Consider the following 24,637-nt stretch of genomic DNA (forward strand, 5'->3'; position numbering starts at 1 on the left):
GTTTGAGATTTTTCCTATCTGATTATTTAATATCTAATCTGATAGTAAGTTAATAAATTATACTTATATCATTCAATATATAAAGTTCTTGACTTAGGGTTTTTTTTAATTATATTTTTATTTCTTGTTGTCTCAAACTCTTGGTTATTCTACAATGTATCAATGTTTGCTTTTGAGCAAGATGCAATATGTCAACTCATCTGCATGATTCATTTAATTTGTCTTATAAGTTCGGTTAACCGATAACCAAACTTATAACAATCAATAATCGATAAGTCAATATCTTAATAGTTAAATACCAATTTAGCATATCCACAAAGCAATACCACTGGTGAGCGGTGATAGTCCCAACTCCCATTTTAAATTATTTTTCATGTTTCTTATTTATATGCCACCTAAATAAAAGTTAATCAACATAATTATTTTTTTATTTATATCTTAAAATATAATCCGAATATATCTATATTTATTTATGTATCGTCTTTTCGTAATTGAATAATATTTTTTATTTACATGCAAATATTAAAACAAACTTAAAAGATCACTTATTTTTCTAGAATATATATACTAAAAGCATTCACACACACTCTCATCAGACTCATTTTTCCTTCCTCTTTCATTTATACATTGTTTGAGTTGAATTCGAGTGAGATGTTATAAACATGACAACTAATTTGAAAGGAATAAGAAGCTATAAAAGTTAAAAGTGTATATTGTATATTAGCAACTAGCATCCTTGGTTAAGCATATATATGTTGATAATTCAATGAAACAATGTTTGATTTTTCTTCTGAAATTGTTAAAACTATAATATACTTTTTGTCTCTTCATGATATTTGGTACCACTTGTCTTGCATACAGTGAATTTGTGTCTGAAAAATAATTGAGCTATAAAAACTAATTTGAAAGGGAATAAATTAAAGTCAATTTATATTTTCACTAAGTATGCCAATTGGTAAACGGCGTTGAGAGAGTCGTCCATGTGACAAAATATCTATGCAGCCAAGTTGGGCTCTCACCTTACATCTATCGTTGAAAATTTACGAATATTTCACTAGTTTAAGAGTTAATTATCTAGATATATTTTAATTTTTAATATTAGAGACTTTACCAGATCGATTTTGGTATGTCAAGATACTCAAATACGTTCGGGTATATGTATCTCAGGATTAGGTATAATTTATTTAACAAATCTCGCTTGCCTCCCACCTATTACACTCGCCACTCTCCTATGTATATGGATACCAGATACATGCGAAAACACCAGATATATACATATATATGTATTTAGTGTATATCTAGTGTGATTCATGACATGTATCTGTTGAGATACATGAGTATATATCTCGCTCGCTTCCCTTCCCTTCCCATCTCGCTCTCCCTATTTTAGTACATCTAGTAGCAAAATTACATCTATCTAGATTACATACCTTTCTCAATATATATGGTAAAAAATATTTAATTAGTGGTAAGATACATAATCATTTGAAACTATACGTAGAATTAACATATATGATATGAATGTATGTTTAATAACGTAATACTTCTAATTTATGATAATTATTTATTCCGTTTATTTTTACTTGTTAAATTTAAGAAATTAAAAAATAATTTACTATTTTATATTAATTTTCTTTCTATTATTATTTCTACTATACTTTCAACGTTTAAATGTCTTGCTATGAATAAATAAAAATAATATATAGTAAAATAAACATGGCCAATTAAGTTCCTTTTTGTTCATTTTACATAAGTGACGACCTGTTTGCTCTTGTCTTCTAAAACATGATGCACCTTCATGGGTATCATTATTGGGAAAAAAGTTCCATACATGGAAGTAGTTTTACTGTATTAAAAATAATTTTTAAATATAATAGTTTAATAGTCGTTAAATATGTATATTTTATATTAACAATAATTAACTTTTTTTTATAAATATTTTCAAAGTCTATCACAACAATGAATTGAATTGTTATAAACGTATCTATCAAATCTCTAATTTAGATCTCAAATTGTGAACAATCACTCACTTTTGACAGTTATACGATTCTAGAAGATATTCCGTTGAATCACAAAAGGTATATTGACCTGCCGTATTGAAATTGTAGGATGTATTTCTCAAAATTTGTGCAATAATCATTTAATAAAGGCAAACATGCAAGCTAGCTATGAAAGTGAAACATGAGGAATTCATGATGGACACTATAAAACATTAATCTAATGACAAAGACACATGCATCAATGTGTTTAATATGTTTATCATGTTTAACGGAGGGGTGTTATACTCCATAAAAATGGTCTTTATGATTAATTAATTAAGTAATGGTAATTACTCAAGTAATTACCGCTAAATACTATTTTAGTGGCTATCAATATTTTTTGTAAATCTCTCTAAAATCTATAGTAACATTAAATTAAATATCAAGTAATTTGTGTTTTTAAGAGATTTAACATTCTTTTTAAATATGCACATCAAAGTTGCCACTAATACAGAGTGTCAGTGGCAACATTTTACAACTTATAATAGCGACTAAAGTTGACACCAAAATAGTCTTTTAGTGGCAATAAATATAGATTTAGTGGCGATTAAGTTGCCACTAATACGGTGTTTTAGTGGCAATGATTATAGGTTTCAGTGGCGACAAACATGACACTAATGGTGTTGTTTTTGTGGCAGTGATTATAGTTTTAGTGGCGACTAAGTTGCCACTAAAACAGTGTTTTAATGGCAAAAGTTATAGATTATCGTGGCGACTATGTTGCCACTAATTACAGTCTCTTATTGACGACATTTTAGCTTGTGGCGACCATATTTGCCACTACGACAATCTTTTACTGGCAACGTTTATAGCTTTTAGTAGCGACTAGAGTTGACACTAAAACAATGTTTTAATGACAACAATAATATGTTTTAGTGGCGACTAAAGTTTCCACTAGAATATTTTAGTGACGGCAAAAGTTGACATAAATACAGTGTTTTACTGGCAAGTTTTATAGCTTTTACTGGCGATAAAAAATTTCCACTAACAATGTTTAGTGGCGACTAAAGTTGACACTAATACAGTGTTTTAATTGCAACAATCATAGGTTTTACTGTCGACTAACTAATACTATCTTTTATTGGCGACAAAAATTGACACAAATACAGGGTTATAGTGGCGAGAATTTACACTTTTGTTGCGTCCGACATTTATAGCTTTTAGTGTGACTGAAGTTGACACTAATACAACAATTATAGGTTATAGTGTGAGTTGCCAGTAATACTCTCCTTTAGTGGCGACATTTATTATTTGGTTGCGACTAAAGTTACCCTTAATCTATCTTCCAGTGGCGACTTATGTTCTATAAAAATGATTTTTATGATTAATTAAATAACTAATGGTAATTACTTAATTAATTGCCGCTAAATACTATTTTAGTAGCTATTAACATTTTTTGTAAATCTCTTTAAAATCTATAGCGACATTAAGTTAAATATCAATTAATTTGTGTTCATAAGAGATTTAACAGTCTTTGTAAATATGTACGTATAAGGTGCCACTAAAATCTATATTTATTATAGTGTGTATATTATGCAGTTTAGTTTGATTTTCATCAAACCAAATATTATATAGAATAAATATAAGTAGGAATTAGTGATGCATACCGTAAGAAAAAATTTGGGTTACAGAAATAGTCACATAAGACAAGAACATATGTCCTCGGGGATGGCTCTATTGGTTTGAAGGGTGGTCATCCACCCAGATGACTCGAGATTGATTCCCTTAATATTTTTTAAATTGAGTTTGTCGCATAGAATTTGCTTAGTACAGTTAAAATTTCATTTGTTTGTAGATTATTATACAATGAAAGATTTACCCAATACGCACAAAGTGCTCATCACAGAGTACTCATCCAAAAGACAGAGATTGTAACAGAAGTTATAGCGACCTCAGTTAATTTAAAAAAAAATAAAAGAAAGAACATACTTATCATGTTTATTAGAAATAATCGAACCCAATAATTAAAACATGTCAAGTTGAAGTCGTAACATAATTAATTAAGTGGCAACTGGCAAGCTCTAAATTAGGATCTTTACTTAATACCTAAATCATATTTCATCATTTTAATTATTAAAGTTGTGGGCACTCGGCAGCCTTCACTAATTTAATTTGTTCTATATTCATTTTAAAGTGCTTTTGCATTCTAATTAAATTAATATAGACAAGTTTTGTCTAATTATATTTATTTTTTATCATAATAAAGTAACAGCAACGTAATTACTCCAAAGAGTTTTTCTAAAAGAAAAAACCAGTTGTTTGTCTTATAAAAAGACTTTCAACTTCTATAAATTGAGTATTTTTTCTTTGTGCATATCCATAAAACCAGTGAACGTATCTGGAAGTATCAAAATGTAGTAAAATATATAATATTACAAACTAAAACGTATTTAAATAATTATTTCTCAAACTAATAAGATTTATGTAAGTCGCCCAAATTGATTAAAAATGATAATTTGCTTATGTCTACTTTTTTTCATTCAAAATTTGTCTTGTCAGCTTTCGCATGTCGCCTTATTGTTTGGACCCACAACACCCATCAACATGGTTTGTGAGATTTAAACTATACACTTAAAAAATTGCAACTATCCAAACCCTACCAAACAAACAAAGAAAAAAAAAATTCACCTTTGTTCTATAGCTCTATATAAATTGAATCACATATTTTCTTATGTCCAAAACTTTGTGTTTTCCTCAACCAAAAAAAAAAGAGGGGTCAATGAAGAGCAAATTCTTTCATTGTTTTCGTCCCATTGTTGAGGATTCTGTTTTTCATAATCATGCTATTGATCAATCTACTTCAAGTATTATCACAAAAAGAAGTGAGAAAAATGATATATTGGTTAGTCTTTCTTCATGACAATCTAATAGTCTTTTTTCCTGCTATATGTGTGTCTAGTTTGCGAATATAATCACCCTTAAATTAAACTGTGTGATCATCTCATGATGAGTAATATATTTTTATTTAAAACATGAGTTACTTTATACTGAATATATATTAACCCTCAAATTTATGACTTATAACTATGTTTTGATATCATGTTAAAATTTGTTTCACGTTACCAATAACATTAGTATTAATTATTTGAAATAATACATATTTATTTACTTAATTATGTTTTTAACATAACCGTCTAAGGCGTCATGACTAGAGATTGGTTCATTGTATTTTTGCAGTTTGAATCAAAAAGTAATAGGGGAAATATAAGAGATGGTGAATCAAGGAAGCAAGAAACACAACATAAAGAAATTACTTCAATTGGCACTTTATGTGAGGGAAATAAGTCATCAAAAAAATATTCATATAACCATAAAGAATCCTCAAGTGCTTCAACATCATGTCATGATGAAAACAAGAAATCTAGCACTAGTGTTCATTTGATTATTTTCACAATATTTGTGACTATTTATTTTGGTAGAGTTTTGGCTATATTTTTAACATTATTATGGATTCTATTGTTCTCCATAATCCCCAAGTCAATTTTTAGAGAATAATTTCTTTAATTAGTTGGATGTGGATGTGAAAAAACAGAGGTATTGTAAAGGATGTAAAAATAACATACATTGTACAAATTGACTTGTCTTTCAATGATTTAGTTACAAAATATCTAGCAAATCTATAGATTTTGTATATAGATAATGTCCTGCCAAAAATAAGGAACGGGTAATACTAAATGACCAGAAATTTAAAAAGTTTAGTACATTTTTTAATTTTAAAATAAGTCAATATTTTTTTTATCTTTTAATTAAAAAGTATTAAAGCTAAAAGAATAAAATTATTTAAAAATGTGAAATAACATAGATGAAATATCATTCCGACCAAGTAAAGTATTAAATTAGGTTGTTGGACCTAACATAGATGAGGATTTGATAAAGCACATCTCCTCAACCCCCGGACCTTATTCTTTTTATGGGTCAAGCACATGAAAATTCTTTATTATTTTTAATTAGTGATTAAATTCCGATAATCATCTCAAATAAAAACACTTTATCCTCCAATTTTTTTTTTGACATAAATCTAAATTATTAAACCTCAAAACGAATATTAAATATCAGGTGAAATAAAGAAAAACGAAGATTTAATAAAAACAAATGTGAAAATAGCAAGTTGTTTCCATGCTATAAGATATTCCCACTTTCTAATTAAATATTTTTTTTCCCAAACACATTTGGTTGTTACATAAGCCACTAGGAAAAAGTAGCCAAAATTATGGTCTTAAGCATGGAAATTAAAAAGAGAAAGAATCATTTCACTAAAGTAGAATCCACAATTTACGCTGTTTTTTTTTTAAGAAATATATTATTAAGCTTAGATGCATTATATGATGAAAAGGAAAAGCAAAAACACTAACAAGAAATTAAAAAAAAAAAGATTATGCTACGTAGTAATCCGTTCTAAATTATTTTAGTTAGGCTAATTGTGTTTCTTTTTAGATAGAAAAATGGATCACAAATAAATACTCTTTTTTTGGATTAAAAAAATTGGAACATAAATACCTTTTTGTTTTGGACAAATTACATTACTACTTAATCATCATATTATTATTTATTTGTTGCCAAATTGCCAGATACTATATGAGATGTCTTTCAGAAAGCACTTCAACTTCTTCTGCATCATATGAAAATAAAACAACACAAACTTTTAATTAGAAATTAAAAAAAATGCACATTTAAGTAAAATATTTAGTATCAATATCAATTTGAGTATTATTAATTAATTAATATAAGTTGTTGTACTTACACAAAAGTTGGATGTGGATTTATTCTCATTTTCTTCTGTTTCCATCCGTTCATATCTATGCTCCTTATTTTTTCGACGAAACAAACGTGAAAATGACGATCCTACCCTTCTTATCCATCTCTTTTTCTTGAAAAATCATTCAAATACAAGAAAATTTAAGTAATCCTAAAGTTGAATAATTTTGTCACCAAAAATATCGTTGAATTTGTCACAAATTCAACGATTAATTCATATTCTTTGATACTTTATAGTTTATTTTGACACGATATTTCATTATATTTGGAACTGACTAATAAGAAGAAAAAATGTCACATAAAAGGCCTAGGAGCCGTTTAGTAACTTGTCATGTTATATCATGTCTAATAAAACATGAGTTTTTTTGCTTGTATAAACTTTTTAGACGAATTATACTTTGAATGATATTCTGACATAAATGTTCATCGAAAATTTACTCTTTTTTTAGTAGTACATCAAAATGGAATTATGAATTTACCTTATGCTTTTGTTTTGTATTATCATGCCTTAATTCATGAGCATAGGCCAAAAGTTGTGCATGACGATTGTACCCTTTTGTTCTTGTTGTGCCCTTAGGTCTCCATAAAAATTCATTTGCTTGACTTCTTTTCAATTCATCAAATTTGTGTGGATCTATGGTTGATGAAGATTCAACATAAACACTAATAATCACCCCTTTCCGAGCCATCGATCAAATGATTAATGTTCTTGATAATCCATACGTGTTTTAAGAAGAAATTAAGATTGAAATCGCGTTCAACAGTCTCTCCTCTTGCCGTATTTCTTTGTGTTTTTAGCTTTTATTGATGCTACTAAACTATAGAATCAAGACTATATATATTCGTTCTTTAATAACTCCATTGAGTTTAGAGATGAAATTGGAGCAGTTGAAATTTTTCCAATTTTATGCATGTGTACAACGCAACCACTCCACTAAACTCTATGTCAATTTATTCTTATGTAACATGAAATGGTATTGTGTTATCAAATTTTTAATATTATTGCAACACAACAATAGCATACCATTACAATATATCAATAATATATCCAATATAATTTTTTAAATAGAGGTCCGGAGGATAGAATATACGTCAGATTTATATAAATTTATAAAATACAAAAATTATTTTTGATAGAACCTTTAACTCAAAACAAATATAACTAAACCGTGATATAAAGGAAAAAATGGCAGCAACTTACTAGCAAGATAAACTACAATATTTGGCTACCTATATAACCCTTCTATTCTTTTTTTTTCTACCATCAAATCTTTCTATCTATGGTTATGTCCTCGATGGATGTGATATGTCCAATCTAATTTCTTCTTGCCAATTTTTCTTCGGTTGGCTTATTTCTATTTCTCGTAAGATCTATTATAGTCAATCCTTACACTTTTATCCTTCCTCTTCACATGTATGAGTCTTTTCAATCTCATTTTCCTCATCTTATTTGTCATAGAGTTCACTATTATCTTGTCTCCAGAACCTCGTTTTTGAGTTTATCTCTCTAAATATGCTCATATTCATCTAATCATCTCATCTCCACCATCTTCATTTTTTGAACGTGTGTATTTTAGATTGATCAACAGTGTCGCTTACAATAAAGTAGGTCTAACTGTCCTTCTGCAAAATTTAAAAAATGTTACGTAAATCAAAATGTAAACCTCGTAGAGTACATGCCTTTGCTAGATCTAGTAGCTAGTAGTCAATCATTTAATCTTTAACATAATTGCATAGTAAAATTAGTGTCAAATCAATTGAGAAAGACTTAAAAGAGTTAACAAATTAAGGTGTCTTCTCTTTCACATATTTGGTCAAAATTAATTATGGCCATGTATATCTTTTTTTCCCAAGTTGATGTGATTGCCTGCCGATAAGCATATTCACCAAATATTTTTCTAAAGAAACGAGGTGGATAATAATCCAAATTGTGGCATAAAATCAAAATCTAATCAATCTCTAGATATTTATACAGTCAATTAATTATTTTTAAGAAAATCTTAAAATATATAATAGCAATATAAGTAATATAATTTTATAAGTAAAATTTAAAAAAATAAATTATTCGAATAGTGAATATTATTTAACTCTAGTCAGATCAATCTTTAAATTATAGCTGGCCGAAAGAAACAGTGAAAGGTAAGTTTTTAGGGAAAGGTAAAAAACGAAAAGTAAAAAAAATAAAATAGTAAACATATAATCTTTATCTTTATCCTAAAAGATAAAAAGTCTATTTTAAATTTGAGATCTAGTAAAACATATATCAAAATCAAAGTAAAAATCTGAAAAATATCTAGAATGAAAATAAATAATGTAATATGAAAAGATGATATTTTAAAATACAAACAATTTTGAGTATTTATGTATGATAGTACATGTATTGCCAAACCTTGGCCATTCATTCTCCACCTTGAATTTTAACCACTTCATATGATTCCATATGGTAGAACAAGTGTTTATCACCCATTTAAAGCAAGATTTAAATTTTGATGTATAGATAGTCAAGAGCGGAACTATATTATATCTATATATTCGATAAAATTAAGTAATTTTAGATCAAACTATATATTTATGTTTTAAGACTAATCTAATATATGTAAATAAACTAAGAATCCAACACATTATTTTTTTTAGAGTTTAAAATTCATAAATTTAAAGTTTAAGTTCTATATCGACGATTGTGTATATATCTTTTCAGTCTCAATTTATACAACAATCTTTTTTTTTATTTAGTCTCTTAATGAGATGATTTATGACCATAAAAACTATAATATAATTTAGATCATAAACTTCAAAAGATTTTCTTTTTCTATTAAAACTAGTCATTAATCAAATACATTAGTATAACTTGAAACGAAGAAAATATTTTCATATACATTTAAAACAAGTTAAAATGAGATAAATAATTTTACTTTTTAAATTTATAGTCAAATTAAAACAAGAGAGCAACTAGAACCAAGAGAATGAACTACTACTTCTATGTATTGCCAAAATTTGTTGTCAAAGTAGAGGTGAATAGGTAAGGGGTGGAAATGAGTGGTACAAACCAATACTCCCTTATAAAATAGAGTTAAACCAAGAACTCCATAGGCAAAGGGGTCCCATCCTTGTGTTCTATTTTTGTGGATCAAATTCTTGTCTACATTTAAATACTCCAATAGACACTATATACCATAACATTTTAGACCTAGTTAAAAGATTTCATTTTTCAAAAGAATATCTCATTTAAGTTGCCACTAAAGACTTACAAATATGTAGAGTTGTGTGGTTTGTAAATAAGTAATAATAAGATTAATTATGATAAGATAAATTGTGCTGAAATTAGTTATAATGAGAAAAGTTATGTTGAGATTTTTTTTTGTTATAGAGTATCTGATTTATTGTATTTAAAATAATATATATTACACAAGTTTAAGAAAAAAATTTATTTATAAAATATTTCGTGAATGTGCAAAGAAATGATAAAAAGGAATTAAAGAAATATCTCTATCTTTTATCTATTTTATCTCGAAACAAGTTATTCCAAAACTAATTATCAATATCAAATTTGTCAATCAAACAATAAATTATATAACCCTATAATATAATCACCAGGCTATTTGGTGTTATATTTCACACCAAACATCCCCATAGATATTATATTACCATTTCAGGGTATATAATTATTGCATTTATTTCAATTTGTGTAGCTAAAAATTACTCTAAAAACCTTCATATTAATTGAGACAAGTATTTTATCAAAGTCTATCTCCATTTTCCTGTTTACTCTATAGTTTAAAACATGATTGATTGATAAAGAAAATCCATTCTACATATTTCAACAATACCAAACAAATTGTATTAAATAAACACAAATTAACCTACATACCACAATTATTAAAAGAAGAAAAAAAGGTTAAGACATTTTCATATTCATTTAATTATAGTAAACAATAGATTGTTCATTCTCATATTTATATATATAAATTCTGCATAAAAATAAAATTGAGTGGAAAAATAAAATCTTATCCTAATCCTAATTAACCATATGATGTATAATTCATCTACTACACCATGTAAAAAAAAAAAAACAGATCGTCAAATTAGTGGTTTGTAGTCAATCTGACGGCTATAAATGCTTATAGACTAGCAGCTGTTAAATCCTAGCCGTCCACAAACTTCAGCTATCCACCTCCCCGATTAATTCTTCCGATAAGCTCCACCGTCGCTGAACATCCAATATTTTCAACCCGACCCGATAGAATCTCACCGGTTCTCTGGATCTTTGAAGGCATTTTCACCGGAAATGACTTTACAAACTCAGCTGCTTCGTCACCGCCATGATCCTCCGTCGCCGGCGAGAGCATATTAACTTCCCGATGTGACGTTAAAGTTCCACTATCATCCTAATACAACAAAACAGAAAAATCAGAATCAATTATTCAGGAATTAATGCTATAAAATCATTTCTAAAATATGATTCATACATCTTTTCGCATTCGCTTCAAAGAAAAAAAATCAGTTAACGATTCATCGCTGCTACTGGACGAACTCTCCGGCTGTGGAGGCGGAGTTGATGACCACGGAACAACTTGAATATCTTCCAAATCAATTTCCTCCTTCTCTTCCTCTTCTCTGTCAGTTTCTTCATCATTCACGCATCTCTCACATACAGATACCGTCCGGCCAATTTTCGCACCGCTAGCTGACCAAACCGTCGGCGATCGACACACGTTACATAGCAACGACCTGGAATGTTTTGCTACCAAAAAGTTCGCTGAATGCACCTTCAAATCACAATCCCAACACAAATTCGCGTGGTCAGATTCACAGTAAATCCTAGCTAATCCATTACAAAGCTCACAATTCTTCATCGTTAAACTTTCTAGAAACTTCTCTAGCACAAAAAAAAAATTCTTCCAGAGAGAAAATCGAAAACGAATTTTGGAGTAATCTGTTCGGAAAGAGAAGAAGATGAGAAAAAAGAGAGGCCAACTTGCAGTGTATAACTGAAACAACCTCAACTTTGAATATAACAACAAAAATACCACGGCATATTTTAGTATCGATGTAGTTGGGTTAGAGGGGTATTAATGTAAAGAGACTTTAGAAATGGATACCGAAACGACACAGTTTCAGTAGGCAGCTGTTTCCTGTGGTTGATACAAGAGGATATTTTTGTTTTGGGGTATGACGTGGCAGAATTAGGCTGAGGGAGAATCTGATTTGCTGACGTGGATTTATCTGGGCCTAGTTTAAAAGGCCCGTGGGCCACGTGAACTACTAACTAATGGTGGGAGTTTGTTGGGCCCATGGGAATATCATTTGACTATTGTGCTCGAATTGGCGTGAGAGGTTGATTATAATATATCGAAGAAGTTTAGTAAAAAGGTGATTAGACATTTAGTTTATCGAAAAATATGATATTAGATAGTAGTATGAGGAGGGTATGTATTATGATAAAATGTTAGTAGTTATAACTTATAAGTAGTGTATTGTCTTGTTGAATGTTCATGTAAGTTTTACTATATGTTGTTTTTGTTATCTCAAATATCGTATTACTTTGTTGTAGTTTTTCTTTTTGTTACTATCTGTCAAATTTTCTACTTTCATTATTTCATTTTTGTGGTTGTTTTTTCTTCAGCCGAGGACTTATTCGAAACAATATTTATATCTTTAAGGTATAGTAAGATTTGTATACACTCTAGCTCTACCTTTTCTAGTTTTACTAAGCAAAATTACACAATGTATTGTAGTCTACATCTAGAAAATCCTTCGATATTATCTGATCCCTCGTCTTTTTAGTTGATTTTGTGTCATTATCACCAAACGAAAGCTCCCTCGATGTTATCTGACCCGTCACTTATTTATTCTCATTGAGTTGTGACATGGTAAGTTCCCTCCTTTTTATTTCTTTACACAATGTGTGACGCCCAGACAAACGTGCCCTCCTTGATTATCCTTTAACCAACAATCATTTAGAGCTTGTTTTTGTCACTCTTCTTAATCACATTTGGGTTGAATTGAGGCCTGCTCATATATAAGCACTTTTGGGCTAAGGCCTAAACAAGCAGTGCAATTGGTTTAGTTCCACAATTAAGCCTAATTGGATAAGCAAAATTCAACAGCTTCACCACCATGATATATATATATATATATATATAAAATACCAAACAAATATGCAACCTAGTATTAGAACAAACTAAATATTTAGAAGTTGAAACTTTGATTATTCTATTTTAATTAAAATGTATTAGAATTTTAATTGATTAACAAAATGAGTTGTTTGAAATATATTTTGCATGTATATCTACATGCGTAATATATTAGCACGATACATTGAGACCTTCTTTTTTATTATCGAAATCATTCTACTCTATTATACGAGTATATATTAGTCGAAGTTGAGCAAATTATGATTACCAATTTACAATAGTAGAATATCTAAATTGAAATTTAATATACCGAATTAAATTGGTATTATAATGATATAATATTTAAAAAAATCAAATACCAAAATTAAATAGCAAGACTTTTAAATATTATATCATACCATACTGTACCGTATCGTACCATAGATTCCATTTAAAACCTAACCTTTAAACATTTCGAAATGTGAATTTTAATATAAACTAATATAAATCAAATTAACTTGAAGCATGATCTTTGTAATGAATATTATTATTAAATAATGAGGTGTTGGATTGGAAACAGATCTTATTAATTAAAATCTGCATTTTAATTATTTCATGCCGTACAAATCTTTATTTAAGTCGATATACCTTATGCCTAAACCACTGAAAACAATATAATCTCCCTTAAAGAAGTTTCTCTGCTTTTCTCTTAATTATAAATCTCGATTTGAATTTTAGGTATGAAAATAATTTGTAGTAGTAAGCGCTAATTATATCATAAAGGAGATTTTAGTTATCTGATGCAAATTCAAATTAATCAAACTTTAATACGAATATCAAAATCAAATATTCTTTTGTATTAAATTATTTATGGTGTGGTTTTACATGTTTCTTAAAAACACATTAATTATTAACTATTTTATCTTTATTTATGTTTTAATTAAAAAATCATTAAATATATATTTTATTTATGAGTCATCCATCCATAACTAAAGTGTTTGTAACTTTTTAAGAACAATTACTACTTAAGTAAAATAATTCTTTTTATCGTTAATTTAACACAATTATTTTTTTAAAAATCATAATAAATAATTTAAGACATATAAAATATCAATATAAAAATTCTCAGTTGTTATATTATCTTATTAGTTCGATTTTAGTCAACTCCTAGAAAAAGACAAAGGAGGCATATACCCCTATCGTTGGGAGATGCTTCAATACAAAATTAGGTAGGAATATTTTGATGAATTATTTGGGTCATTAATTAACTTTAACCCATACCTTGATGTGATATTTTATTAGAAAATATTTTCTCTATTTCCGATGTAGTGATGGCACCTGTTATTAAAATTTATCTAGATTCGATATTTCTTTATTTAATAAATAAATATAACACACATAAAATATACATTGTCAAATTTTCTATATTGATATCTTTTTTGAAAGAGGTGAATTTTTTTTAATCTTGTAAAAATTTGATTGTTATTTTCTTTCATTCTACAGAATACGACGTAAAATAAATATAAATATAAAATTTATTATATAGAATAAAATTCTTAAACTATACTTAACTACAACTACTATCATAAATCTTTTTTTGAAAAAATGGTACTATAAATTATTCTATTTTAAATTACGTTCCTTTCAAATAATTAAATCTCGTAATTTTAAAAAATAGCTCTTGACTTTATATGGCAAAACCAACCTATGATATTCAATATATAATTTAACTATAAATCCGAATTTACCCTTTAGAAAGGTACTTTTATAATTATTTTCATTATAATGTCACTCTTGTTTACTTTTTGCTGTGATATCAATTGTCACAACATTTTTCCAAAATTTTTTCTATCTATCAAAAGCTAATGTCAACTCTTTTTTTCTTAGTAAAATATAATACTTAACAAAACCATATGTATAAGTCGTCAGCCTTCACTTATTACAATATTTTAATTTTAAATACTAAGAATAAGAGGCGTTGAAATATATATGCAATCATTTCATTTAAAAATTTGAATTACTAGAAATATCGTATTTTTATATTCTCTTCATTTATAATTGTTTGTCACGATAAGATCATGCACTTTTTTTTTAAAAAAAATATAAGATGTAATTTAACTAATATAACTTTACTATAGCAAGAATATAAAAAATGTACGTATCTTTTCAATTGAACAAAATGGAGTAATCATTAAAAACAGAATTGAAAAAAAAATACTAAATATTTCTTAATTGTTTAAATCGACAATTGATCTTGAAAATTTATTTATAGTATACCTTTCAAACGTTTATGGATCAGAGGGAGTATTAATTTATTTTGATCGCAACACGGCGTCACATATGAACCTAAATCCTAATTCTTTGTTATAGAACAAAAAAAATTAATAATAAGTTAACTTTGAACTAATATCATAGTGAAATGTGTGATCATTTCATTTAAAAATTTAAATTACATTGTTAAAAAATAAAATATTATTTATTTGATTATGTTTCATCATAAAGGAGAGAGAAAAAAATTGACTTCATTGATACCATGATTTAGCAACGTTAATTTCTTGAAGAATTCAGTTGTTAGACTTTCTTTTTAAAAAAAACGCAATAATGCAAGTCCGTTATATATTTAAAAATACATCAAATGATTAAGGAAGATACTCCATCCGCCACTATTTTTATTTGTAAAATATTTTCTAACTTAGGATTCTTTTTATTTGTCATTTTTTTATAAGCAAGAAATTATCATGTTTTTTTAAATTATATTCTTAATTTATTGTCATTTAGTTAATAATTTTTGAAAAATATATTTTCTTCGTTTTAAAATGATTAAATTATTGAGATATTATTTATATTTCAAAATTTAAAGTAACATAATTGTTCGATCTTCAAGACAACTCTTAGAATATTCTCTTATTGTTTTCTCTTCATTTAGATTCGCTGTATGATTCAAGAAACTATAATTACTTTTGAATTTCTTTTAGACTAATTAGACGATAATTAATAAAGGCAAAAATGGAAAGTAATGTCTAACTTATGTCTTAATATTCTTTTCTTAAAAAATATGAAATGCCTCAATAAATCAATTATTTTAAAATGGAGAGAGTAGTAAGTTAATATATTTGGAATCTTATCATTTAATAATATAAAATAATAAATTGACTATATTAATAATTGTTTTCTTAAATTATGTGTCAAATTAAAATTTGACAAGTAAATAGAGACGATAAGAATAGACGTAAAGAAAGGAAAGTATTGAAAAAGAGCCAGATGAATTAACAATTTAATTTTTTGGATTCGACATTTAATAAGAAAATTAACCGGACACTGTTCTTGCAAAATTGGGTTATAAATTTTTGTTATTTTGGTAAATTAATAATTGAGATTTGTTCTTTATATATATGAACCTTATAATTTGAATTTATTTGAGGTGAATTTAAATATGAAATCATATATTTCAATTGTTGAAGTTGGAATAACACGAAATGTTATATGAAAGTGTTAAAGTTATATTTTCAATAAAAATACTGTCTAAAGTTATATAAATTCAATAATTAAAATATGTAATTATAAATCCAATAATTAAAATAAATTACGAGTCTAATAATAAATTCAAAATTTCACTAATATTTTATTTAATTTTTAATAGTAATTAGTGTGTGTGTTTGGTTGGGGGGGGGGGGTGTTGACTTACGTACAGGGTACAACTTAGTACACATGATCTAAGGTTCTTAATTCCTTGAATAATTCAAAGGTCAGAATTATTAGGAAAAAACAAATACAATAATGCTACTCCATTATACACGAATCGAGGCCGTTTGGTTGGAGGAATTAAATAAGAGCGTGTTTGAATTGACTTAACAGTTGATTAAATTAATTTGTAAGTTAATTTTTAATTTTTAGAAGTATTTGGTAAATATAAAACAAGTCAAAAAATGACTTAAAATAAGTTGGAAAGTGTTTGGTAAGGTGAGACCTAATTTTGAAAAAAAACAATATTAAAAATAAGCAAAAGTTTTGGCTATAATCATCTCTCAACTATAACTCAAGTTTAATGTACATCCTTCCACTATCGAGAAAGTTGCAAGATTCATCATTTTATTTATTCTTTAAGAAATTCACACCAGCAACAAAAAAAAAATATGTCAACTCGAATGAATATATGTACGCATGGTCAAGTTGGTAGATTTTTCTTATTTTTAGAAATTGAAGATTTATATCATATATTCATTCAAAATATATTTAAAATTCTAAATATTCTTTTTTAAATTTATGGCTAAATAACTCCAACTTCAAAAATTTCAAGTAATTTTTTTTCATGAGCAAACGCCAACGTAATTTCACTAAATTTCAGACATTTCTATACATTGTATAAAATGAATTGCATTGTGTATAACATACAATGTACTATACATTTTATCAAAGAAAATATCTAAATAGTTGGGCGCAATATTTTTGAATTGATTTTTTTTGACATAATTTATCTAAATATCTGAACCTGCTGTATTATTTCAAAACTTACGTGTTGTTACAAATTAATTTACTTGATGATACAAAAACATATAAACTAACAACATACAAAATTTAAATTTTAAGAGTAAAAGATTTATTTCCTAACAAAATAGGCTTGAAGGATGATTCTTGTTATTTTTTTGATAATATAAGGATGTTTTTTGCTCATTTAGATAATATAAAGACGTGCATTAAACTTGAGTTATAGTTGAAGAATAGTTTTAGCCAAAAACTCGATTATAAGTATACCCATATAATAAACATAAGAAACTATTAATGCTCCATGTGAAAATTTAAGAATGAACATAGTATCAAAATTCTTAAACTTTAAGTTACTCTATTTGTTTAACTTTAATTTCCATTCCGTTAAACTAAGACATTTAAATTAGGATGAACCTGAGTACCGAAATTCATTGTATTAACCCCATGTGCCTATAGAAGGTAGTGACTTGGGAAGGGTAGTTGCCATGCGCGTATGTACCGTGTACCATATATTATAAACAAATATATAAATTAGAAAGATCTAAGACACCTTAACGAGGGCTTTGATGGTGATAACAAACAATATAATACTCAATTATGACGAGGAATATAATTAAAAACAAGATTAGTCATTTTAAGGATGTGTTTGGTATAATGGACAATGTCAATATTTATGCAGAAAATAAATGGATCTCTTACTTGGCTTTTATCGATAGATAAGTAAGCAAATTAGTGTTAAATTTAGGGAAACATTATGAAAAAATAGGAATTATCATTGAACAAGAATATAAATGGATTTCTTACTTATTTTTTAGCGTCAAAACTTTTGTTAGCTATGCAAACAATTTAGCTACTGATGAACGATAAAGTTCGTAACTAATTTTAATTTATTTTGTATGAAAACACTATATGGAATGGGAGTTGGGGTTATCAAGTATATGTATGACTAATCAATAACTAAACGTGGTAGTAGATCTTAAAAATCTGTCACTTTATTATGAATTTATCTTGGATCGAGCTCTTTTAGATGAATTTTATTCCATATTTCCTAAGGAAGCAACCCATTTATTTTTTTTTAATCTTGGATCGAAATCTTTTAGCTCAAATTTATCCCAGATTTCCTAAGGGAGCAACTCATTTTTTTTCTCCTTGAAATTAGTCAAAATGTATGGGGGGTGGGATAGGATTAAGATGAGAAAATCAAGGAGTAATGTCATTATGAAACTTATTTTCACTACTTTTATCGTTTATTTTTACATTAAGAAACTTATCGAAAATTTAGATATTAAAAAATTAAATAATGTAATAATTGTTGCATATCAAACACATCCTTAAGGTTGTAATAATTGATGCAAGTACAAAATATTATAATAGGAGGGAGTAAAAATAGAATAAGTCAATTAGTGTGATGAGAGTTTTGAGGGCTTATATAAGGACAAGTGTGTGTGGACTTAAAAACCAAAACAAGAAGTACTAAAACTAACCAATATGGAGAGCACAAAAAGTGAAGAGGAAGTTAATGTAGGGCAGCAACAACTCAAAGATAGGAAAGTATCATGGGCAAAGCTAGGTCGTGTTGATTCACTCAACATGGAAGCTGGAAAAGTTTCTTCCACTCAAGCAAGACATGGCTCTAAGGTATATGGATTTATCGTTTCAATTTATGTGACACTATCTTGATATTAGTCTGATTTTCAAGAAAATGATATATGTTTATGTAATTGAAAACTTAACTTAACGCTTTTCATTATATTCTTAATGAAAAGTTAGTTTTTGTTACTATACAAATATTATGATATGTTATAAGGTCATGAGTTTCATAAACATACAAATGTTATGATTTGTTTACGTTAGATCCTTTTTTTTTTTAAATTCCATGTTGATTTGAAATTGGAACTAAGGGAGTTCACACTAAGAGTGTCAGAGGTAGATTCAAAATTTTAAGTTGACGATAGGTTTGATCTTTTAGATCCTTAATAGTAAACTAATTGTACTTTTAAAATTACAGGATTAAATCTAATATTTGTTATTAAAAAATCTTGAGGGTTATGTTTTACCTAAAATCTATATTCCACTTTAAAAATATTGTGTTCAGATGAATCTGATACTGAAATACTGAATCTACCCTGCTAACTATTTTTCTATATTAACTGTATAATTAAATGTATTACAATTTTTTTCTTCATATTATTCATTTTGAAACACTTTTTTTTTTAATTTTCGAGAAATAAAGTACATGAATTTTGATCAATATTTTAAAATATATAATTTTTTATTATGTTGATATAAGAAAGAAATAATATTATTTTTCGTATAGTTTCTAATATCTAAGTATTTTGAAATACTGAATTAATATGATCTAACTCAATTTCAAAAATTAATCAAACTAATACTTAAAAAGCAAAATATGACAACTAATCAAGAGTCGCCGCTGATTACGTATAAACCGCTACAAAAAGTCGTCACAAAAAGCTCTAATTTCTTTGTTGTAGTGGTAATTGTGTTGTTGACTTGAATCTTGATGATTATTGCAGGGTGATTGGAAGACAATATTGAGTTTAGCATTTCAATCAGTAGGAGTTATCTATGGAGACATAGGGACTTCTCCTCTCTATGTTTTTGCAAGTACTTTTACTGATGAAATTAAACACAAGGATGACATTCTAGGTGTATTGTCCCTCATCATTTATACCATAATGCTTGTACCTATGACTAAGTATGTCTTCATTGTCTTATGGGCCAACGACAATGGCGATGGTAAGTTACATAAATGTTTGACTGAACATGAAGTTTATTAACGTTTGATTGTCAGGATCTGCTTATTTCTATTGATGATCTAAAGTCAAACTTTGATAAGACACTCTGATTATTATTTTTCAAAATAAAAGTCATATAATATAATGAAAAGATCCAAATATATCCTTCAGTCTTACGATTTAGAATGGATGTATTTCTTGCTCATTCATAGCTATGTCATTACACAAATGATGTAAATATTACCCTTTTTGGCCTATAAAATTGAAATATCATTCTTAAAATTTATTGTTTTATTAAAATCTAAGTCAGATAAGACATTTGACTTCTTTTAAATTTCAGAGATTGATCTTTCTTACACATGATATTAAACTCAATATATTTTAGAAGCACATATTTACATGCAAATTTATATTGTATATCGAAAACACTGAATTCAAATGAACTCAATACGTCATTTGTTTTGCATGTAGGGGGAGCATTTGCATTGTATTCCTTATTGTGTAGATATGCAAAAGTGAGTCTTATCCCAAATCAACAGCCAGAGGACAGAGAACTTTCACACTATAGTTTGGACTTACCATCCAATCATATTAAAAGAGCTCAAAGGATCAGACAGGGTTTGGAGAAGAGCAAGTTTGCAAAAATATTTCTTGTATTTCTTGCCATTCTTGGAACATCTATGGTCATTGGTGATGGAGTTCTCACACCTTGTATTTCAGGTAACCAATTAAATATTATACATAATGTCAAATCGTATATCACTGAAACAAAAATAACTTTTAGCAGCAATATTAACAAAGAGTGTTAAACCTTTATCAATATTAGTTAATTGCCGTTGGATTTTAATATCGATATACACTTTTAAGACATTTACATAGAGTGTTGATTGCCTCTTAAAAAAACATATTAAGCGACAATTAAGATCATTTTTGGTGTAGTGTATACCTACCTATATATATATATAATATGATTGATTGTACATGTTTTGTTTAATTTGGTGTTTTCTCATGATGCAGTGCTCTCTGCCGTTAGTGGAATAAAGCCTCTAGGCCAAGGTGATAATCTATTACACTTTCATGAATTTCGTATTCAGTCAGATTTTGTCGCGTAAATTGAAACATGCGGACTATCATTCTCCCTCTTTCCTTTTTTTTGTTTTGTTTTATGAATAAATTGTTAAAGGCATGATTAAGTTAAGTGATTAAAAGAGTGTTATGTCTAACAACTTCAAATGGTCAGACACTTCAACATAAAAAATATATATCAATGATGAGATGGCTACACGCTTGCACGTGAGGCAGGGTGTTAAGAATGTGACTAAATAAACTAAATTTAGTGCTCTTGATGAGATGGTTACACTCTTCGATATGAATAACTAATGCATGATTTTTTTGCAGACGCTATTATGGGTATTTCCATAGCAATATTGGTGATCCTTTTCAGTCTTCAACGTATGGGTACAGACAAGGTTGGATATACATTTGCTCCAGCCATATGTGTTTGGTTTCTTTTCATAAGTGGCATTGGTCTCTACAACTTGTTCAAGTATGATGTGACTGTGTTACGCGCCTTTAATCCAATGTACATCATTCATTACTTCAAAAGAAACGGTAAAAAAGGATGGATTTCTCTTGGCGGAGTTTTCCTTTGCATCACAGGTTCAGATTTAACTTATATATACTGACAGTATGAAATAATATCTATGTTTTCATGTCATCATGTGTTGAAAGACTATTTTACTTACTCTACAGGATCTGAAGCTATGTTTGCTGATTTAGGTCACTTCAGTGTGCGTTCTATTCAAGTAAGTCTCGTTCATTAGAGTTGACTGTCTATATCACATCCCTCGGGGTGCAATCTTTCCCCTATCCCTGTGTGAACTCGGGATGACATGTGTGTATATGTTATGCAGATAAGCTTCAGTTGTCTCGTATTTCCAGCTTTACTCTCAGCTTACAGTGGCCAAGCTGCTTATCTCACAAAATTCCCTGAAAATGTGGCGAACACCTTCTATGACTGTATTCCAGGCAAGTCTTACCGATCAATTCAATATTATATTGTGTTAAACAAGACTTCTGAAAAAGTACGTAATGGTAAAGTCTGCGTACATCTTACCCTCCCTAGACTCCACTCGTGGAACTACACTGAGTATGTTATTGACTTATTTGTTGTTGTTTCATTACTCTTTTGACGTCTATAGCATAAGAAGTGATGGATCGATTCATCATAATCTAATTTTTATTTGTGTTGTTGTACTACAGGTCCACTTTACTGGCCAACATTTGTAGTGGCTGTTGCTGCAGCAATTATTGCAAGTCAAGCGATGATTTCTGGAACTTTTTCAATTGTTGCTCAAGCACAAAACGTAGGTTGTTTTCCAAGGGTGAAGGTAATTCACACATCAACCAAACATGACGGTCAAGTATACATCCCGGAACTCAATTACTTCCTCATGATTGCTTGTGTTTTAGTTACTCTTAGCTTCAAAACAACCGAAAAACTGGGACATGCTTATGGTATTGCTGTCGTTAGTGCTGAAATCATAACGACACATATGGTAACATTAGTTATGCTTGTTATATGGAAGACGAAAATATGGTGGATTACCTTATTCTACGCGGTGTACCTTAGTATTGAATCTACCTATTTCTCTGCTCAGCTTACTAAATTCACTCAAGGTGGTTATCTACCCATGGCATTCTCAGTTGTGCTTGTGATCATTATGGGAACTTGGTATTATGTTCAAAAACTACGATACGAATTTGAGCTCAACAACAAGGTTTCGACTGAGTACATTAGTGATTTGGCTAATAATCCAGACATCAAAAGAGTACCAGGTATAGGATTACTATACTCTGAATTAGTACAGGGGATTCCACCTATTTTCCCTCATTTTGTCTCCAATATTCCCTCTGTTCACTCTGTTATCGTTCTCGTGTCAATCAAATCAATACCTATAAGTAAAGTAGCACTACAAGAACGTTTCTTGTTCCGTCATGTTGAACCTAGAGAGTACAAGGTATTCAGATGTGTAGTCAGATTAGGCTACAAGGATCAACTTGGTGACACAATGGATTTTGAAAACCAATTAGTTGAACAACTAAACAAATTCATACGACACGAACATTACATTCTTGAAGCACATGAACAAGTGGTGAATAGAGAGAAAACATCCAGGGTTCACATAGAGGAAGAGATGGAACAACCACAACCACAACAACAAGTGGATTCTACAACATCACCATCAACGCGTTCCATTCAATCTAATCGTTCATCGAGTAGAATACAAGTGTTGCATCCAAATGCTTCAGGACAAGAAGAGACACAATTTATCGAAAAAGCTAAGGATCAAGGAGTGTTCTATCTATTGGCAGAAGCAGAGGTGATTGCTAAACAAGATTCGTCGTTTGTGAAGAAAGGTATTATCAATTATGGTTATAGTTTCTTGCGCAAGAATTTCAGGCAAGGGGAGAAAGTTATGGCAATTCCTCAGACAAGGCTTCTAAGGGTTGGCATGACTTATGAGCTATAACAAACAGGCTGATTTCTGCATTTGGTGAATGATTTACCTTTTTCTATGCTTTAATAAAGTGTGCAATCTAATTTAAGCTCGAGTGATTGATGTAAATGTAATCTTTCAAACTTTTTCGGAAATGTGTTATTAAATCAACCTTACATGTATTATTCTCTCTATCTAATATAAATGATCAAAAGTGTACATATCTAACTGTGTTGCACACCGTGGCGGATCTAAGATTTTAAATTTGTGGGAGTTCTAAAAGTAGCGGAATAAAAAATATAACATTTGGTGGCGATTAAAGTTGACAGTGATATTCTCTTTAGTGACGATATTTCTAACTTTTGGTCACGATTAAAGTTGACACTAATACTCTGTTTTAGTGACGAGTATTTTAACTTCTGGTGGCGATTAATGTTGACACTAATACTCTCTTTTAGTGACGATAATTTTAGTTTTTGGTGGCAACTAAAGTAGACACTAATACTCTCTTTTGGTCACGACATATATATTCGAGCAGAGGTCAATGGTTGCTCGAGCATCCGACGGACTTCATGTGGATCCGCCCATGGTTGCACATTCACGTGTACTACATGCACAATGTTATCTTATTCTCAACACTCTTCCTCAAGTTGTGACAATCTTGGTTGAGCCTTTTGTTAGCATATCTTCTAATTGGTCCTTAGAATGATCACAATTCACAATTAAGGTTTTCACCGTTCCCAATTGAATCTTCTTCTTATAAAGTAACAGTTTATCTCGAGATGTTTAATCCTTTCACGATATCTTGAATTAACGATTTTTGTTGTCTCTTGTGTACATCAATAGGCAATGCAATTTCAGCACTCAAGATGGTTGAAAATCTCATTATAGTCTTAATTCTTTCGATTTGATTATAGTCATCGCCCTACAACAAATAGAGAATTTTAAAACAATAATTACAAATGAATACTTATAAGCAACACTTTATA

The 24,637-nt window shown here is 28.6% G+C and overlaps 3 protein-coding genes and 1 long non-coding RNA gene across 5 annotated transcripts; 2 read left to right on the plus strand and 2 right to left on the minus strand.

Annotated features, from left to right (window-relative positions):
• Window positions 1–4,608: 4,608 nt before the first annotated feature.
• Window positions 4,609–5,644, plus strand: LOC104644821 (uncharacterized). The gene is made up of 2 exons (XR_738670.4): window positions 4,609–4,881; window positions 5,217–5,644. It is a non-coding gene; the product is annotated as an uncharacterized lncRNA (long non-coding RNA).
• Window positions 5,645–6,486: 842 nt separating this feature from the next.
• Window positions 6,487–7,614, minus strand: LOC101244159 (uncharacterized). The gene is made up of 3 exons (NM_001309802.1): window positions 7,274–7,614; window positions 6,781–6,906; window positions 6,487–6,648 (listed from the first exon to the last, which is right to left on the minus strand). Exons 1-3 carry the CDS (start codon window positions 7,481–7,483, stop codon window positions 6,586–6,588), a joined length of 399 nt encoding a protein of 132 aa, NP_001296731.1. The 5' UTR covers window positions 7,484–7,614; the 3' UTR covers window positions 6,487–6,585.
• Window positions 7,615–10,957: 3,343 nt separating this feature from the next.
• On the minus strand, window positions 10,958–11,647 carry LOC101055534 (Hop-interacting protein THI121). The gene is made up of 2 exons (NM_001279072.1): window positions 11,261–11,647; window positions 10,958–11,179 (listed from the first exon to the last, which is right to left on the minus strand). The coding sequence occupies exons 1-2, from the start codon at window positions 11,645–11,647 to the stop codon at window positions 10,958–10,960; spliced, it is 609 nt and encodes a 202-aa protein (NP_001266001.1).
• Window positions 11,648–18,852: 7,205 nt separating this feature from the next.
• On the plus strand, window positions 18,853–23,830 carry LOC100037514 (HAK5). Of its 2 annotated transcripts, none has more exons than XM_069291801.1 (8): window positions 18,853–19,157; window positions 19,208–20,149; window positions 20,620–20,868; window positions 21,166–21,204; window positions 21,547–21,807; window positions 21,901–21,953; window positions 22,062–22,176; window positions 22,411–23,830. In XM_069291801.1, the coding sequence occupies exons 2-8, from the start codon at window positions 20,089–20,091 to the stop codon at window positions 23,679–23,681; spliced, it is 2,049 nt and encodes a 682-aa protein (XP_069147902.1). In that variant the 5' UTR covers window positions 18,853–19,157; window positions 19,208–20,088; the 3' UTR covers window positions 23,682–23,830.
• The last annotated feature ends 807 nt before the right edge of the window (window positions 23,831–24,637 follow it).

This window comes from Solanum lycopersicum, chromosome 12 (genome assembly GCF_036512215.1).
Source record: "Solanum lycopersicum chromosome 12, SLM_r2.1".
NCBI classification, from domain to species: domain Eukaryota; kingdom Viridiplantae; phylum Streptophyta; class Magnoliopsida; order Solanales; family Solanaceae; genus Solanum; species Solanum lycopersicum.

What these genes read in the sequence shown, in the direction of transcription:
- LOC101244159 (NM_001309802.1), bottom strand. Translation starts at nt 7,483, where the DNA reads ATGGCTCGGAAAGGGGTGATTATTAGTGTTTATGTTGAATCTTCATCA. An exon ending in ATACAAAACAAAAGCATAAG is followed by an intron (nt 6,907 to 7,273) that starts GTAAATTCATAA and finishes TGATTTTTCAAG; the next exon opens with AAAAAGAGATGGATAAGAAG. An exon ending in AATCCACATCCAACTTTTGT is followed by an intron (nt 6,649 to 6,780) that starts GTAAGTACAACA and finishes CATATGATGCAG; the next exon opens with AAGAAGTTGAAGTGCTTTCT.
- LOC101055534 (NM_001279072.1), bottom strand. Translation starts at nt 11,647, where the DNA reads ATGAAGAATTGTGAGCTTTGTAATGGATTAGCTAGGATTTACTGTGAA. An exon ending in TGAAGCGAATGCGAAAAGAT is followed by an intron (nt 11,180 to 11,260) that starts GTATGAATCATA and finishes TTGTTGTATTAG; the next exon opens with GATGATAGTGGAACTTTAAC.
- LOC100037514 (XM_069291801.1), top strand. Translation starts at nt 20,089, where the DNA reads ATGCTTGTACCTATGACTAAGTATGTCTTCATTGTCTTATGGGCCAAC. An exon ending in TCTCACACCTTGTATTTCAG is followed by an intron (nt 20,869 to 21,165) that starts GTAACCAATTAA and finishes CTCATGATGCAG; the next exon opens with TGCTCTCTGCCGTTAGTGGA. An exon ending in CTTCTATGACTGTATTCCAG is followed by an intron (nt 22,177 to 22,410) that starts GCAAGTCTTACC and finishes GTTGTACTACAG; the next exon opens with GTCCACTTTACTGGCCAACA.